The 19,172-nt window shown below is 35.7% G+C and overlaps 1 protein-coding gene across 2 annotated transcripts in view; it reads left to right on the top strand.

The window, feature by feature from the left end:
- LOC148953233 (mitochondrial proton/calcium exchanger protein-like) overlaps window positions 1-19,172 on the top strand; it is a 133,151-nt gene that overhangs the window by 43,797 nt on the left and 70,182 nt on the right. For both annotated transcript variants that reach the window (XM_089088409.1, XM_089088408.1), the window contains exons 5-8: window positions 2,353-2,556; window positions 4,031-4,282; window positions 6,427-6,570; window positions 11,752-11,829. In XM_089088409.1, coding sequence (XP_088944535.1) covers window positions 2,353-2,556; window positions 4,031-4,282; window positions 6,427-6,570; window positions 11,752-11,829 — 678 coding nt within the window. The remainder of the gene's footprint in view (window positions 1-2,352; window positions 2,557-4,030; window positions 4,283-6,426; window positions 6,571-11,751; window positions 11,830-19,172) is intronic.

Below are 19,172 nucleotides of genomic sequence, written 5' to 3'. Positions count from 1 at the left end.
ACGCTCTTCCTTCATCCCAATCTATTCAAAGCCTCCCTCTTTACACCGTCCCAGGAAGTTCCCACTTCCCTTAAGTCTTTCCCTATGACATCCTCCCATCCCAACCGCGGACGACCTGCTTTTTGTTTAACCGTAGACGGTTATCCGAAAAGGACAATCTTTGGCAATCTGTCATCCGCAGAAAGTGTCCTAGCCATCTCAACCTTTCTCTCATTATAGCCCTAGAAAGCGTAATTAAACCAAACTTTTCGTACAGACTACTGTTTGAAATACGGTCAGTCAGCCTGGTACCCAAGACAATCCGTAGATAATTTCTCTAGAAATCATCTAGCAAGAGTTCCTCCGTTTTTCGGAGCGCCCATGCTTCAGAACAATGTTTGACCACTGTCATCATTGTAGCTTCCAATATTCTAATCTTGGTTTGCAGAATTATCTTCCTGTTTTTCCAAACTTTTTTCAACTTTGAAAAAACACCCTGAGCCTTGACTATTCTTTAACTTTTTCGCTGCTCCCATCGTCTTTACTAATAATACTACCAAGGTAAGTGAGGCTGTCCGCTTGATCGATCTTTTCGTTACCTAGCGTCACCTTTTCATCTTCACTTGTTCCTAGCCTTAGCAACTTGTCTTCTTAACATTAATTTTCAAACCTGTTCTAGCACCATGAACTCGAAATGTCTAGAAATTTATTTATTTTGCTCCCACTTTCATCTAGGATGCTTAAATCATCAGCATAATCTAAGTTCAGGAAAGTTACTCTTCCCCATTTGATTCCGTGTTCTCCCATTGCTTTTCCTGTGCTCCTTAAGACAAAGTTCATAAAAGTGATCCATATAAAGAGGGATAGAGCACAAGCCTGCTTAACTCCTGATTTAACACAAAACCAGCTACTAACCTCATTTCCTACCTTAACCGCAGCAGTGTTATTCTCGTATATAGCACTAATCACTTTAACGTATTTGTCTGGTGTCATAGGCAGCGCAATAGCACTGCCTAAGTAATGAACGATGTTGGCACAATGTATTGTTTATTTATTTATTTTTTGGTTGGTTTTAGACCAGGGTACTAAAAAAATTCTTTTAAATATTTTCACTTTTATAACTGTAAGAAATCAAAAATTAATTAAGATTTTAAGGAATAAATATCAGCATATGTATATTAACTGACAATGCATATTTTTTCAGTAAATTCATTTGAATTTTTTTCAGTATATTACAAATTACATTCTGGCTTTTAGAAAGCATGGGGTATAGAACCCTACTCATATTAATTTCTACTCGCCTTGAGTTTGACTCTGTGATTTATTTTAATTTCTGTTTGTTTTGGGTTTCATTTATTTATTGATAATGATTTGTGGTAGTTGTATGCTTGGTACATTATTTGATTCTACTTTTGTTCATTTTTGGTTTAATGGAGTTCTTTGATTTTTTTTGAAAAACTTATTTTGTGCAAAAAGTTTTTCTTAATTAATATCCATACAAGGACAAGACCTTCGCTAAAGCTCTTCTATCAGCTGAAACGAACGCTTGCTCATTATCTATAAAACTGAATGACTCAGACACTTCTCAATTATTAAGTTAAGTTAATAAGTTTATTAATCCACATTCACTAACAAATAAATAAATTAAACTACACTTTTGAGCTGAAGAAAACCTATTAGGGTTTGTGGTCGCGCGAAAGTCCACTTAATTACTTACCTTTTAACTCAACTGTTTACTGAAACCTTGACTATTTAATTAAAACTGTTATAAATAAACCAAAAATAAATAAACATTACCCTATATATATGAAAAAACAGATACGTAAATAAATAACTGAATTAAGAATAATAATAGATAAATAAAAATATAAAAGAGATAATAATAACAAATCCAGTCTCCATCACTCTTCATTACTCAACTCTTGTGACCCTCTGCTTTGATTTCTAAATTAGAAGTAAGATGAAAAGAGAATGATACCTGGAAAAAAAAAGTTTTGGTTAATTTCTGATTGGGCGTCTTCAAAGAAAATAACAGTTGACAGTCTCTATTATAGAAGGAGAATCTTTGATAAACACTTCTTTGATAATGGTATCCTCACTATTGTGTGCAATGCTATTCAAGTACTTTCTTAATCATTCCTTTTTTCTACTTAATTTTTTCCCTTTTTTTGGACACACATCTAGATCCTAAGCATCTAGTTACCATAACATGGCCGTTTTAAAATCTAGTCAGAAGTTTCTTGAAGGATGAAAGTCAGTTTTTTTGGGTTTATGTTTGCTTTCTTTTTACATTTCCTTTTTTTTTTACCGTACTCCTTCTTCTCTAGCGGGTAACAAAAAACTTGGGAATATGTAATACTCGTTTCTTTTTAGGTCAGAACTTCTGGCGAAGCGGCCTCGAATGAAGAAATAATGCGATTTTCGAAGCTATTTGAAGACGAGATAACTTTGGAGTCTCTGACAAGACCACAACTACTCGCCCTCTGTCGTCTGCTAGAAATCCAACCAATGGGGACGAACAATTTTTTACGGTTTCAGCTACAGCTTAAACTAAGAAGCCTAGCTGCTGATGATAAGGTAATTTTTTTCAGATAATTTACATATTGTATTTTTTTTCGCTGTACGGCCCGCTTTCCCTCTTTCGCTCTCTTCTCTCTCTTTTTTATCTTGCCTCCTCTCTTTTGGTTTTCCATACTTCTCATTGGTTTATTTTTTGTGTTGCTACACGAAGCAAAATACAGTACTAATTTTTTGGTCCTATGTCTAATTATAGGGAAAAAAACTGAAAAAAACTGGGGCCTTAAAGAAATACTTCTACTAGGGCTTCTGTTATAACCATTTGATTTTATTTTTTTCTCTTTAACTTTTACAAAAGATAATAATTAAAGTATGTAGACAAAATGCTGCCTCAAATATATGATAACCCTAGAAATAGTTAAATCATATATGATTTAACTAACTATATTAAAAAACCAGTAAATAACTCCACTCAACCTGTTACGAATATACCATCTAGGCTGGCTGCCAAGAAGGCGAGATTAGCTTTAAAAGCTTGTCTGTAAGTATTTTAATTCCATTTGAATGAATTGTTCTCTGTCCACTTCGTTTGGAGTACCAGTCCTGGTTGAACTTCCTTGAAGTAATGATATTAGGGCTGTTTTAAAACAATTAAAAAAAAAAGTTTCATTTTTAACGATTGAATGTTAGTGTTAGTTTCTTTTAAATTATATTTTTTTCTCTTAGTCTTTTTGCTGAGGATAGCCCATGAACAAAAGGTTGAAATATTCATTTAAAGTTGCGTTCCACTGCTTTGTATAAAAAATTTCCCTGTTGTTCTACTTATTGTTTATGATGAAAAGGCAGTGTGGTCTTCATCGCTATTTGGGTCATTAACTGCGTTCGGAAGCCTGATTCCTCGGGCATTAGTTACCCTGTGGACGGTAAATGCTTTGCAGTACCCGACATAAATATTTAGTTTTCCTTACAGGAGAACTTTGGCCTGATTAATCTGGAATCCAAAAAAAGCTCCAGCTAGAAACAAAATTTGGCTCAAGTCTAGTCTAAAAATGGATAGTTGGATGAAAAATAATTTGCCATCCGTAAATTCAGAAAAAATTGGGGGTAGGCGATCGTGTGTATCAGATGTTTTTTATTGTTTTGGATAGAAAATTCTGAAAATGTGTATTTTTTAGTTAAGAAATCCTATATTTTGTTGGTTGGGATAGGAACTGTCCTGTGAACAGTTGGTAGGGAATATTTTAAACTATCGCTTTTGAATGTAAGCATAAACTGAGCCATCTAGGACTTATAAGCACTTTATATATAGCTGGTTTGATAAGGAGGGTGCACAAAGGAGTCTTCCCACTACACCCCCCTCCCCAACATGTGTCTGCGGGATTGTAGGAAAAACAAAAGCAGCAGATAGTATGTGGTATTTCTTTGTTTAAAAAAAAACAGATTAAATCGATTGGGATTTCTATTCAGCAAGTCACCTCTTGCATGTAATTTCTTACGTAAGAACTCCTTGCCAGTGAATGTTTATCTTCTTTAGGTAATTCAGAAGGAAGGTCTGGAATCGTTGACAGCATCTGAGCTACAAGCAGCTTGTCGGGCAAGAGGTATGCGGTCTCATGGATTCCCAGCAGAAAGGCTTCGGCAGCAATTGACGCAGTGGCTGGACCTGAGTCTCAACGAAAAAGTGCCACCATCTCTTCTCCTTCTATCACGTACACTGTATCTACCAGAGAGTGTACCTACTACTGATCAGTTGAAAGCAACCATTTCTTCTCTCCCTGAATCAATTGTAATTATCCATATTTTAATTCGTTCATATAGTAGGTCCAGTGTAAGTTTATTTAATCTTGGACTAATTAGCTCCTGTTTCAAAAATTTAAACCTTCCTGTAAGACGTAGACATACAATTTTTTCTTGAAATTTTTAAGTATTATGTGAACTCAAAAAGTTAGGGGGCAGAAGGTGACAAATAGGGGATAAATAGTCAAAAAGTTGTTGAGTTCCAAGACGAATTTTGAAATGTTGCGTGATATTAAAAGAGGAAAAATGTCAATTTTGTTGTCCTTCTGAATATCCACTGGAAAACAAACGTTGATGAATACTTTCATGTTTCTCCCATCTAAATTTGGAGTATTGTCTCCAAACTGGAGTATTCTCCCATCTAAATTTGGAGTATATAAAATTGACATGAATATTCTTTCTTTATATTTGCGTGTAGTTTATGCATGAAGAATCTCCGTGTAAGGTTATCAGATTATTTTTCACTTAAGTACATCTATTTTTTTGATCCCCGCGGGAGCAAGGTTGAGCGACAACTTTGCTATTTGTCTCTGTAAAAAACCCAACAACTGAAACGTCGATCGGACGCCCTATGCAACAGGGGTTCAGGAGGATCTTTGTCCTTTTTTACATTTATTTTTCCTTATCAAGAACTTTGTCAAACTAATTGGTGAGCTAGGGTTTGTCATAAAGCATATATCTTCACTGTCAACTGAGCTCTGATTGATTGTACCAAATATCCACTTGAAAAAAGAAAATACCGTCTACAAATATCTGTATCCGTTATTCTGTAAAAAAATGATTGCATAGTTGAAAGATACTTACCTGAAAAGCACCAAGTACATTAAAATAGAAATAGCTATTGCCCCCTGGGCCCATCTCATGTATATCCATACATGAAAACGAAATTTCGTAAGGTTTTTCTTTTGGTTGTTTGAAAATAGGGTTGTGAGGACAGTATCACATTTTCATCAGTGTTGCCACGTTGAACGATGAAAACAAATAAGCAAAACTGATACTTGTCTGTTATAGAATAAACATATATCCAGGAAAATAACTCCTGTTTTTGTATTCTTGAGTTCATTATAAAATCTATTCTTTCAGTTTTCAAGTTTTGTATTTCTATATTTTACATAGTGAAATAGTTGTAACTAGTGAAATATCTTTGTATTGTAACATCGGCAAAATGCGTCCGAAAAACCGGTATGGAATCACTAATTTTTGCTCTTTCACATCATATAAAAAATAATGTTTGGGATAAATTAGTTTTACAGTATTTGTATTTGACCGTCGCGCTGAAAAAAGGCAAGGCTTTGAAGGTAAAACCTTGCACTTTCTGCAAATGATAAATATCTTTTAGCTTAGCCTAAAATGTATTCTAGTCATAATAAAGCTAAATCAAAACTGGTTGAAAGTAGCGCAAGTATATTTACTCAGTTGGGTTTTTGATTTTTACACTGGGATGTATACTGGAATTAAAAAACAAAAATAAATATTGCACAAAAACAACAAACAAATATGGAATGAATGTAAATTATTTAAAATTATGGATAAAACCTCGGAGATTTGGATAAGACCTCAAAGGTGTATCTAGATCAAAATGTTGGGGGGGGGGGGTGTAATGTGACAAGGGTGCCAATAATTAACCGAACTAACAAGTTTATTTTTAAAAAAGGGTACAAAAATGGAAAATCTTGGAGGTCCCTGGTCCCCCTGCCACCCCTCCCCCCTCTGGAGTCGTCTCTGTAAAATCTGGATGGTGAGACCTCAAAGTACGTATATTCTCTGTCATCATAATATGTGTATAAATCTAAGCTGTGTTTTCGAATGATTTATCTCTAACTGATTGGTTTCGAGTCTACTGTATGACGTTTGAAAAATGAATTTAATTATACTTAATATTTTCTGTGTTTTTTTCCTTGCTTGTGGGGAAATATCTTCTCAATCGGGAAAATTTTATAGTAATTTCTGCATGTAATTATGAGCAAAATCAGATTTCTTCATTTTGTACCTCAATATCTGACATTAAAAAAAAGTAACTTTGTAGGAAACATTACTTCATTAATTTGTTTTGCATTGTTTTGCTGTTTTGCACTGCAATTATTATTATATTTCGTTTTAAATATATACTAATAGAATCTGACCTTTTTTCAGACTATACCCACAGAAGATGCTATTGCAGAGAAAGAAGGTCGTATTGACAACGTTGTGAGACTAAAACTCATTAAAGAAGAACAAGAAAAGATCAAAGCTGAAAGAGAAGAACAGAAAAAAATGGAAGCGGAAAAAAAGAAAAAGGTAACTTATTCCATAAGTATAAACCGTCTTTAATTAATAACCATTTTTAAAGTCCGTACGCATTTTGACCTTACATATCTTTTGGGGTGCAATTTTAGCCCCTGGGTCCAAATGATCCAATAAACAGATTTGTTAATTTTAGGATTATCCTGACGCCAGAAAGATTTTGAGCAGTGTTTTCTTTGTGGATCCAATATTAGTTGAAATCCATGTACCAGGTAGACTTGAACCAGGGATCATCTGGAAGTGATTCTGTACAAAAAATGTACAGAGTGCGCTTAAAAAAATATTCTAACCTTCTTTCAACTCCTAAATCAAAGAAATAAACTTAAGGAGCTTTCAATCACAAATATAATTTTTTCGGAAGCGTAAGTAAAAAAAATAGAAAAAATAACATTTCCTAAAGTGAATCTGTAGTATCATGACGGATTTCTATTATGGAGTTGATTGACTTCCGAGATTGCGTCAAAGCTTGTGAAGGGATAACACCCAATAATTTCCAAGGTTTTTTACACTCTTTAGGTCGCACGAAAAATGGAGTACATGTCAACGTAGGACCTCGAGACCTTCATATCCTGCTTGTTGGATCAATTAGTACCACGCTTCTAGATACAATGGATTGACCTGGATTAAACGTTTTTCATGCCTCCCGGTGGGGGGGGGGGTTATGTCCAAAGAATATATATCCATACATATTTTTTTATTATATTTTTTCTTCAGACAACATTTATTTGTGAATATACTATCTTCATTTCCTTGAAGAAGAGTAAAAAGTTAAGGAAACTAAATAGAAGTATATCTTTGACGCTTGACGCTAGTGTATCTAGATGAGTGTAATTGGAATTAAAAGTTATGGCGATTCAAGTCGCAGTATTAAGCCACCCAACCGAGTTAAAAAACATAAATAAATAAATACTATGTAGATACTGATACACAGTTATATAGATATCTGGTTTCGCCAGATAACGTTAGATGACTTTAATATTTTTTTTTCTGAGAAAACTGCTTGAGCTTCCATTCTGTGCGTATTCCCAACCTTTCTTAGCTGCGACTGTGGTAACTAAAGCAATTTTGTAAAAAAGATTATCCAAATTCTAGCTTTGTCAGTTTTCAGCAATCAATAAGCTTGGAAATTGGGTTTTACGAGACCAAGCATGTTCATCTGTTTTTTTTTGGGGGGGGGGGGGGGGGTGAATTTAGGGATTGAATGGCCCACGTAAAAATAGTAAACCTCTCGGTGGAGCCATTAAGTCCCACAAAGCTATTTTTTATAAAATAAATTTATTTTTTATTTTTGTTTATTTATCCTAATCCAGTGGGGTTTTCGCTCCCTTGTTCATAATGGTTCATTTTTTAGCTTGTTTAATGAGGCTTACAAAGTTGTTCAAAGTTACAGCATAAAAGATTACCCAGGATAATTTACGTGAACAGCTATTCTGTGGACAGAATTCCAGGGTAAATGGAGATTAGTAGGCGCAGTTGCCCGCGCATAAGACACCTACACCTTTAGAAGATATTCCAAGCCCTACTGTATGTAAACACGCTCCTGGTTCTTTCTTTGCTGGAAATGTTGTCTGCAAATTAAATTGCCTTATTTAAGTCGTTTAAAGAAATTTAATGAAAAGTTTTTTTCCCTAAAAATTAAAAAAGTCCGCTGGCCGCTTTTCTATCTCATTGGGCTTTTTTTTTTTTTTTTTTTTTTTTTTTTTTTTTTTTTTTTTACACCAAATATGAATCAGTTATAAGTAGGTTATAGGCTATAGATTATAAGATATAGTTTATAGATTATACATGATAAAAAGTATAGGTTAGAACATGATTTAGGTTATAAGTTGGTTATAGGTACTATAATTTGTAGGTTATACATGATAAATAGTATAGGTTAAAACATGATTTAGGTTATAACTTGGTTATAGGTTATAGATTATAAGTTATAGGTTATACATGATAAAGGGTATAGGTTAGAACATGATTTAGGTTATAAGTTGGTGTATTTACCATAATATATATAGAGTGTATTTATAAGGATATAGAGTGTATTTACCATTTGGCAGCATTAAGGTGCCTCCCCCAGGCCACTCAGCGTGTTCCCAGGTGGTGATAGGGGAACACCCTACAGATATGTAGGGTACCTCCATAGGAGGCACGGACCAAGGGGGGACCTTGGCCCTGAGGGTCCAGAATAGAAACTGGGGTAGCTTTATCCGGGGCCATAAATACAGGCGGAGGAGGAAGAAGGCCCCTCAAATGTACACTCAGTAGGGCGCACCGGCGTGTGCACACGTCCCATGAGTTACCAACCTTCTCCCATTAATGGGTTAAATTGCATGGTGATGCAGAACACCATCGCGGGAGGATCCTCTATAGGAGGACAAATGAGGTAGGGCCTCAGATCCAGATATTTGGACTACGGCCTCTGTAAAGGGCTGCCTTGACCCTTTCGGGGTCCCTGAAAGACTGGGGACCTTGCGGTCAACTCTATTCCCACTTGAGGAGTGGCGCCCTTCGAAGAACTTATAGCCTAGTAAACGACACAGCATTCACACGGGATTCTGATTAATGGACAATTCTTCTGAGGATGATTTGTTTTGAGGAGCGTTTTCGGGCTGAAAAACCTCTTTCCAGCTGAATTATCTACTATGGGCAGCCTCCCCGTAGTATCATAATATTTTTAGGCATGAAAATATAATGAGTCGGGGGTAATAGGCTTGAGACTGTCTGTGCAGGATGTCGACTCTTGTTGAAAGAAGAGCATTGCCAAATGCGGAAAACCATGTTGTGACCAAGATGGGACCAGGATTGCACAAAGCCTCCAATCATACTGTAGGTCCCAGGGACTTCTTGCTGTCCGGTTCTAAGCCGGCTTAAGCACTTGAGAGACTTGAGAAGATATGTGATCCCCGTTCTGCACTGGTATCCGGGATTATTGCTTTTCCTGAGGCCAAAATAATTTCAATGGTTTAAAGAACATGAAAGTTGAAACTTGAAATGCTACGACGTTAAAAAATTACTATCGTGTAGACATTGGAGTTGCAGAAACTCATATCCTAGGGGAAGGAAGCTTGAAATTAGGTGATGTAGAATTTGTTTATTCAGGCAGGAAGGATGGGGTACATAGACAGGGAGTAGGGCTCATGATGACCAAGGAAGCTGCTAAGTCTTGTTTAGGTTGGGAAGGTATTAATAATAGAATACTAATTGCTCATTTTATGACTAAAAAGTTTAGGGTATCAGTTACAGTAGTATATGCCCATGTAGAACCGACTGACGGAGATACTAGCGACTCAGATGAATTTTACTTACAGTTACGGGAGCAAATAGACATGGTCCCAGGTAGAAATATGATGTTTTTACTAGGGGGTTTTAACACCCTGGTCGATAGAAATACGGGTAGATGGTATCATAGCCTAGGTAAATTTGGTGTAGGAAAAGAAAACAGTAATGGATACAGACTTTTGTAATTTTGTAGGTATAACAATGTAGTTATAACCAATACGGTGTTTGGTTATAAAATGTCTCATAAGTTAACATGGTATTCACGTGATGGTAAGACAGCAAACCTTATTGATTATGTTATAGTAAACCGAAGACTGGCAGGATCAATACAAGATACTAGGGTATATAGGAGTGCCGTTATTGATGTTAAAAGTAAAGATCAGCATCTAGTAGTGTCAAGGGTTAATTTAAAGTTGAAATATCGGAAGGGTAACTACCTCCCGGGAAGTTATGATGTTGGTAGACTCCAGGATGAGAATTTGAGAGACACTTTCCAGGAACAGTTGAATACTAAACTTGAGAGTATAAAAATTGACAATATGGAAGACGTTTGGAATAATTTTAGAAAAATAATTTGTGAAGTTGCGGACGGCAGCTAAGAATATAAGTGACAAAGCATTATGTTTAATAGAAAGGAGAAGAGACTTGTACAAGAATTATCTGAGTGATAGATCATATGAAAACAAAAGGAATGCAGAGAAAATGGAGAAAGCATTAAAATTTGAACTAAGGAGTTGTGAAGTGAAGGCCATGGATAAAATTGCCCAGGATCTGGAAGATGCAGCTATACTGCATATTGGTAAAATATTGTACTGGGGTATTAATAAATTGAGAGAGAGTAGTCAATCCCGACCTGTCCCAGTTAAAGATAAGAACGGGGCCACAATTAGTGATAAGGAAAGAGTTAAAGAGAGATGGGCAGAACATTTGAGAATTTGCTAAACCGAGATAGAGTTGCAGGAAAAGATATAGAGGAAAATGGAAAAGTTGGTGATACTTTCTGAAAAAAACAAATGACTGTGGATTGTCAGTTGATTTGACATATACTGACATTTCTTTGTTAAGATTTTGAGAATTTTTCATTTATGAAAGCAAGAAAAGTGAAAACATTTCAAACGTATTTTGTTTTCAGTAAAGCGCCAATTGTTTTCTGGTCTTGAGAAGGCATAGGGGTTATCAGCCTCATGTTAATTTTGGCTCGTCTTGAGTTTGACTTGGCTATTTATTGTAATTCCTGTTCGTTTTGAGTTTCATTTATTTTCATTTATTGATAATGATTTGTGATAGTCTTATGCTTGGAAGATTATTTGACTTTATTTTTGTTCAATCTTGGCTTAACGGAGCTCTTTACTTTTCATTGGAAAACTAGTCCTGTGGAAAAAGTTTTTCTAAATTAATTTTAGTAAAACCCGAGCATCTGCACTTATATTTACGATTGTTTAATGCGTGTCTATTGTTTATAATTTATTGCGTAAAGTTTTTAAGTTCACCAAGTAGCGCATTTGTTAAATAGTTACTTTTCTTCCCTACCACTTGAAAAGCACCTTTTCAATAGCACCCCCTCTTGCCTCCCCCCAATAAAAATACTGTATCTATGCCCCTGTCTTTCAATTTCTTAATACCTATTTTATGGACTTGAGCGCTCCAAGCAAATAAAAAAGATCTGTAAGAGTTATTTAATACAGGATGTTTTTTATACAGTTAAGAACTAAATATACATAGAAATGCATAGGTTTATGGCTACAAATAAGTCGCTGATTTTGTATAATATTCAAAACATTTTTTTTCTTGCTTTATTTTATTGATTTATTTTGTTTATATATTCGATTATTACAGCAAAAAATATCCCATGCCATTATTTCAGTTATTGATTTTTTTTATTTTTTTTTTATATTTTTTTTTTAGGGACTGTCAGAAGTTCTGGTTGATGTTGCCCCTATACTCCAAGATCGCGCAAAAGTTCTTGAGCGTAAAAAAGAAGAGGTAAAGATTCTAATATTTTTAGCGTAACAGCAGCCTATGCTAAGTTTTTGAAAGCAAAATCTTATGTTTTATTTTTTTCAAATATTTATTTTTCTGCTTGACGAAGAAAATATTTAAAGAAATCTGTTTTCTCACTCTTCGTGAATGACAGAACCCCAGTTGCAGACATTATATCATACCCAAACCAAGCCTCTCCAAATATAAATCAATAAAAATTTATGTATTACAAAATAAAACACAGTGAGTGATGGGCGACATTTATTCATAGCCTATTATTTTTTGATAGTCTAGAGATATCAGAGGCAACGCTGTAGCGTTGCCTATAGTAAAGGCCATACGGCTCCAATGTTTTATTATTTATTATTATTTATTTATTTTTTTCCCCAGAGGCACTTTATATGGAAGGGGTCGTCGTAGAAACTTCAAAGGGGGCTCATTCGATTGCAAATCGAGAGTTCTAGTGCCCTTTTTAATAGTCGAAAATGATTGGAGGGCAACTAGCCCCCCTCCCCATGCCCACCAATCCCCCAAACACATCCAATCATAATTTTGAGATATCCCATTGGTTAAGCATACTTGGTGTCAAGCCAGAAAATATATTTTTGAGGAGGACACTCCCCCACACCACTCATGAACAGGGTCTTCTGTTTTGCACTGGGGGCCTAGCAGGTTTTTATAGTCGATGTTGTTGTAAAAAATTCAAAAAAGGCTGATGCAGGAATACATTCAGTAGGATAGAGCCCTTTTAATAGTCGAAAAGTGATCGGAGGGCAACTAGCCCCCCCCCCACGCCCATCATTCCCCCAAATACATCCAATCAAAATTTTGAGATAGCCATTTTGTTCAGCGTAGTTGATTTCCAGATAGAAAATATATTTTTGAGGAGGGCACTCCCCCACAACCCTCAGGGCAAGGGTTTTAAGTTATACCCTGGGGGCATATAAGGTTTTTATAGAAGGAGTTGTCGTAGACACTTCAAAAAAGGCTCATTCGATTGGAAATTCAAAAAGCTAGTGCCTTTTTAATAGTCGAAAAGTGATTGGAGGGCAACTAGCCCCCCCCCCCGCCCATTATTGCCCCAAACACATCCCCTCAACATTTTGAGATAGCCATTTTGTTCAGCGTAGTTAATTTCCAAAGATAAAATATATCTGAGAGGTTACAACTCCCCTATAACTTTCCGAGCAAGGTTCTTTAGTTGAGCTCTGGTGGCATATAAGGTTTTTATAGAAGGCATTTTTTTAGAAACTTCAAGAAAGGCTCAATAGATTGGAAATTCAAAGGGCTAGTGCCCTTTTTAATAGTTGAAAGTGATTGGAGGTTAACTAGCCCTCCGCCCCCACGCCCATCATTTCCCCAAACACATCCAATCAAAATTTTGAGATAGCCATTTTGTTCAGCGTAATTGATTTCCAGATAGAAAATATGTTTTTGAGTAGGACACTCCCCCAGAACCTTCTGGGCAAGGGTTTTAAGTTATACCCTTGGGGCATTTAAGGTTTTTGTAGAAGGTGTTATCGTAGAAACTTCAAAAAATTCTCGTTGGATTGGAAATTCAAAGGGATAGTGCCCTTTTTAATAGTCGAAAGTGATTGGAGGGGAACTAGCCCCCCAACGCCCATCTTTCCCCCAAACACATCCAATCAAAATTTTTAGATAGCCATTTTGTTCAGCGTAGTTGATTTTCACATAGAAAACATGTTTTTGAGGAGGACAATCCCCCACAACCCTCAGGGCAAGGGTTTTAAGTTATGCCCTGGGGGCATATAAGGTTTTTATAGAAGGCGTTGTCATAGAAACTTCAAAAAAGGCTCATTCGATTGGAAATTCAAAGGGCTAGTGCACTTTTTAATAGTCAAAATTCATTGGATGGCAACTAGCCCCCCCCCCACGCCCAGCATTCCCCAAACAACAACCCAACATAAAATTGTTATAGCCATTTTGTTAAGAATAGTTGATTTCCACATATAAAATTTGATTTTGAGGAGGACACTCCCCCAAAACCCTCTGGGCGAGAGTTTTAATTTATAACATGTGTTCACATGAGGCTTTTATAGTGGGCTTTTTCACATATAATTCAGAAATAGCACATTCGATTGGAAATTGACAGGGATATAATTGTTTTTTATACTCGACAGGGATTGGTGGGTCACAAGCCTCCCCCCCTAAGCCCATCATTTCCCCAAACACATCCAATCAAAATTTGAGATAGCAATTTTGTTCAGCGTAGTTGATTTCCAGTTAGAAAATATGTTTTTGAGGATGACAATCCCCCCAACCCTTAGGGCTAGGGTTTTAAGTTATTACCTGGGAGCATATAAGGTTTTATAAAAAGTATTCTTATAGAAACTTCAAAAAAGGCTCATTTGATATGAAATTCAAAGGGCTAGTGCCCTTTCCCATAGTCTAAAGTGATTGAAGGGTAACTAGCCCTCCCCACACCCTTCATTCCCCCAAACACATTCAATAAAAATTTTGAGATAGCCGTTTTGTTCAGCGTAGTTAATTTCCAGACAGAAAATAGGTTTTTGAGGATGAAAATCCCCCACAATCCTTTGGGCAAGGGTTTTAAGTTATGCCTTGGGGGCATATAAGGTTTTTATAGAAGGCGTTGTCGTAAAAACTTCAAAAAAGGCTCATTCGATTGGAAATTCAAAGGGCTGGTGCCCTTTTTAATAGTCGAAAGTGATTGGAGGGCAACTAGCCCTCCCCCTTCGCCCATCATTCCCCCAAACACACTCAATCAAAATTTTGAGAGAGGCAGTTTGCTCAGCGAAGTTGATTTCCAGATAGAAAATATATTTTTGAGGAGGACACTCCCCCACAAACCTCAAGGCAAGGGTTTTAAGTTATACCCTTGGGACACATAAGGTTTGTAATAGAAGGTGGTGTCGTAAAAACATCAAAAAAGGCTCATTCGGTTGGAATTTCTGAGGGCTAATACTCTTTGTTATAGTCGACAGTGATTTGAGGGCAACTAACCCCCCTCTCACGCCCATCTTTTCCCCAAACACATCCAATCAAAATTTTAAGACAGCTATTTTATTAAACGTAGTTTTAAGTTCTGGAAATTAGGTCTTTGAGGATTACAACTCCCCCAAAGCCCTTAGGGCAAGGGTTGTAATTTAAGGATTCTCCGAATCCTTCATATTATTTCTTATGGAAGCGATGCTCGTATAAACTTTAGAGAGGGCTCATTTTATTGAAAATTGAAAGTTCTTGTTCACTTTTTAAAGAGTCAAAAGAGATTGAAGGGCAACTAGCCCCTCTCCCTCCTTCTCGCCCTAAACGCATCAGACAAAAATTTTGATATAGACATTTTGTTAAAATAGTTCAAAGTTCTGATAACAAAAAACTCCGGTGTCGACACAGCCCACCAGGGCCCGGGGATAGGCGTTGTAATTTATAACCTGGGGGCATACAAACAATCAAACAATCATTAAATAAACAATCAATGCAAACAAACATACCATATGTATTAATGCAAATTAATAAATGAATTCAGTTTTTTAAATTAATTTTCTTATCTTACTATGTTTTAAACAGACAATAGAAAACTAAAGGTCATAAAGGCAATAAGGTTTCGATGTTTTATTGTTTTTTAGTTGTGCACTAAGATTAGAGAAAACAGGGCCACCAACGGGAAGGTTTTGCACAGCCAGCCCCGTCCGCCCACCCTTTAGGATTAAACCCGACCCCCTAATATCCTCCCATTTGTTGCGCAAATGTGATGATAGCCTTATATAGTGCTTGTTAATTGTTATCTCTTTTGTAAAGTTATTTTAGTTTTTTTAATTAATTGTTTTCTGTTACTAAGTTTTAGACAATAGAAAACAAAAGGTCAAAAAGACCATAATGCTTTAATGTTTTATTGGGTCTTTTTCTAAAAACTCATTTTGTTGTGTACAGCCAGCCCTGCCCGCCCACCCCTTAGCATTAAACCAGACGCCCTGATATCCTCTCATTTCCAGTGCAAATGGGAGGATATGTCGGTCCAACCCCGTAATATCCCCGCATTTGCAGCGCAAATGGCAGGATAGCTCTATATACTGCTTGTGAATGGTTATCTCTTGTGTAAAGTTATTTTAGTTTTTTAGATCAATTTTCTTTTGTTACTAAGTTTTAGACAATAGAAAACTAAATGTGAAAAGGGCAATGAGGTTTCAATGTTTTATTGTTTTTTAGCCGTGCAATAAGATTAATAAAAACAGGGCAACCAACGAGAAGGTTTTGTGCACCAGCCCAGTCTACCTAGCCCTTAGGATTCAACCTGACACCCTAATATCCTGCCATTTATAGTACAAATGTGAGGATAGCCTTATATAGTGCTTGTTAATTGTTATCTCTTTTGTAAAGTTATTTTAGTTTTTTTAATTAATTTTTTTTCTGTTACTAAGTTTTACACAATAGAAAACAAAAGGTCAAAAAGACCATAAGGCTTTAATGTTTTATTGGTTCTTTTTCTAAAAACTCCTGATTTTGTTGTGTACAGCCAGCCCTGCCCGCCCACCCCTTAGCATTAAACCCGACGCCCTGATATCCTCCCATTTGCAATGCAAATGGGAGGATAGGTCTGTCGAATCCCATAATATCCTCGCATTTGCATCGCAAATGGCAGGATAGCTCTATATACTACTTGTGAATGGTTATCTCTTGTGTAAAATTATTTTAGTTTTTTAGATTAATTTTCTTATGTTACTAAGTTTTAGACAATAGAAAACTAAAGGTCATAAGGGCAATAAGGTTTTGATGTTTTATTGTTTTTTAGTTGTGCACTAAGATTAGTGAAAACAGGGCCACCAACGAGAATTTTGTGTACAGCCAGCCCCGTGCGCCCCCCCTTAGCATTAAATCCGACCCCCTCCTCCCATTTGCAGCGCAAATTAGAGGATAGGTTTATGTACTGCAACGATTATATAATTCTTTCTAGATACTAAAAGAATATTTTCTGTTTATAGATTTTGCTTCCATATATAAGGATTTCCTCATTGCCATAAAAGCAATAAGGTTTCGATGTTTTATTGTTTTTTTAGTTGTGCAATAAGATCAGTGAAAACAGGACCACCAGCTAGAAGGTTTTGCACAGCCAGTCCCGTCTGCCCACCCTTTTGCACTAAACCCGACCCCCTCCTCTCATTTGTTGCACAAATGGGAGGATAGCTCGACATACTACTTGTTAATGGTTACCTCTCTTATAAAGCTATTTTAGTTTTTTTTTAATTAATGTTGTCTGTTACTAAGTCTTTGACAATAGAAAACCAAAAGTCATAAAGACCACAATACTTAAATGTTTTATTGGGCCTTTTTCTAATAACTACTCATTTTGTTGTGCACAGCCAGCCCCGCCCGTCCACCCCTTATCATTAAACCTGGCCCCCTAATATCCTTCCATTTGCAGCGCAATTCGGAGGATATGGTTATATACTGCAACGATTATACAATTTTTTCTAGATACTAAAAGAATTTTTTTCTGTTTGTAGATTTTGCTTCCATATAAAAGGATATCCTTATTGCCATAAAGGCAATAAGGTTTCTACATTGTATTGTTTTTAGTTTCGTAATAAGATCAGTAAAAACAGGGCCACCAATTGGAAGGTTTTGCTCAGCCAAAACTATTGGGCCTTCTTCTAAGAACTCCTCATTTTCAAAAAACAGCTCAATCGACTATTTATCACGTACCTTTTAAAGAGCCAAAAGTTTTGAGAAGGCGCCCCCCTTACACCTCTTTTCTTCAAATGAACCAGATGAAAATTGGAATAGCTATTTTTGTTCAAAATAATCCTAAGGCAAAAAAAAATTACAGTGACATATAAAGGATTCTTATGAAGAAAATAGGGTATGTATCCAACCCCATAATATTCTCGCATTTGCAGCACAAATGGGAGGATAACTGTATATACTGCTTGTGAATGGTTATCTCTTGTGTAAAGTTATTTTAGTTTATTTTAACAGAAAATAGGGCATGTTTGATCCTGGATCTTCTTGATGCGCTGCTAGTTTTGGATAAACGCACTGATATTCGTGAAAAAAGTACTCTAATGTAAAGGTTTCACACAGCCAACCCCGTCTGTCCCACATAATCAAACCAGACCCCTTAATATCGTCCTACTTACAGCGCATATAAATATGTGTGTGTGAGTCCCACAGCTCTGTAGACTTCCCACAGCACCTATATAAGTTTGTTTTATTAATTGTTACTTATCCTTTCCAGTCATATAATGGAGGCAGCTAGGTTATAATATTTCTGTAGAAAATCATTGTAATTTATTTGAATATGAAGCAGAATCATAATTTATTTAAATCAAAATCTAGATTATTATAAAAATCTTGAGAATAGACCTTTCGCATATTTTTAGTAGAAAACAAAAGTGGAATCAAATTACTGCTCCATTTGAAGAAACCAAAGAAGGAGTATTTAAAAGGAGGGGACTAAATGTACGCATAAACGAAGTGTTTGCTTGTCATTCTCCTGTTAAAAGGGTTTCCTCTACTCACAGAAAATCCTTTTTTACAGAGGCAAAATCAACAAACAAAAAAAGTTCTTTCAGTATTTACTCTAACTCTAATTTTTCAAATTTTATTTGCAAGTTTCAAATGAGAAAACAGGTAAACTGAGATCTTTCATACGGTTTTAATCCACCAAAGAATGTATTACAGCAATTACTGTAGACGTATCAAAACAGAAAGTTAAAGAAATTTAAAAATGTGGTTTGAAAAAATCTGTAAATAAAAAATAACTTTAACTATAATCAGAAACGAAACAAAATTTAAAAAAAATAGATTTTATGGAAAATTACAAAAAAAAAATAAACGTGAAAGAAATTCGTTTGTAGTAATTCTTTCAAAATGTTACTCTTTTCCAAGAAGGACATTAGCTGGGCTAAAAGCTATAAGTGGTATGCTTCTTTCAAAATATTACTCTTTTCCAAGAATGAAATTAACTAGGCTATACAGGCAGCAAGGTAATTAAGATATATATGAAAAAAAAATCTAAAGTTTTATAGGTCATATTAATCCCTCACAATGTTGCTCCTTTCCAATACTGTAGGTAAATAAGATTCATATTTCAAACCATCTGAAGATCCCTTTTGTAGCGTATTATTTTTTACCCCTGAATAAATTATTCTCGTGTCACTTGCTGCTTGTCTTGCTACGATTGATCAGAATGACAAAATAATGAAATCAGTGTAATTGACAAGCATCCAACTATGCAATATATTACAAACTGGAAAGTATAAAAATAAATCTATTCCTCTCCTGTCAAGTTGTCTTCTTGTGAAAAAGAATCCTTTGTATTAAGTCTATAAAAATTGACAGTAATTTTTTTAAAGTGTAGATATTCA

This window comes from Artemia sp. Qi Xiang Cuo, chromosome 4 (genome assembly GCF_049724085.1).
Source record: "Artemia sp. Qi Xiang Cuo chromosome 4, ASM4972408v1, whole genome shotgun sequence".
In the NCBI taxonomy this organism is placed as follows: domain Eukaryota; kingdom Metazoa; phylum Arthropoda; class Branchiopoda; order Anostraca; family Artemiidae; genus Artemia; species Artemia sp. Qi Xiang Cuo.
Note: the sequence above shows the minus strand (reverse complement) of the source record. Positions and strands in the feature narration are given on the sequence as shown.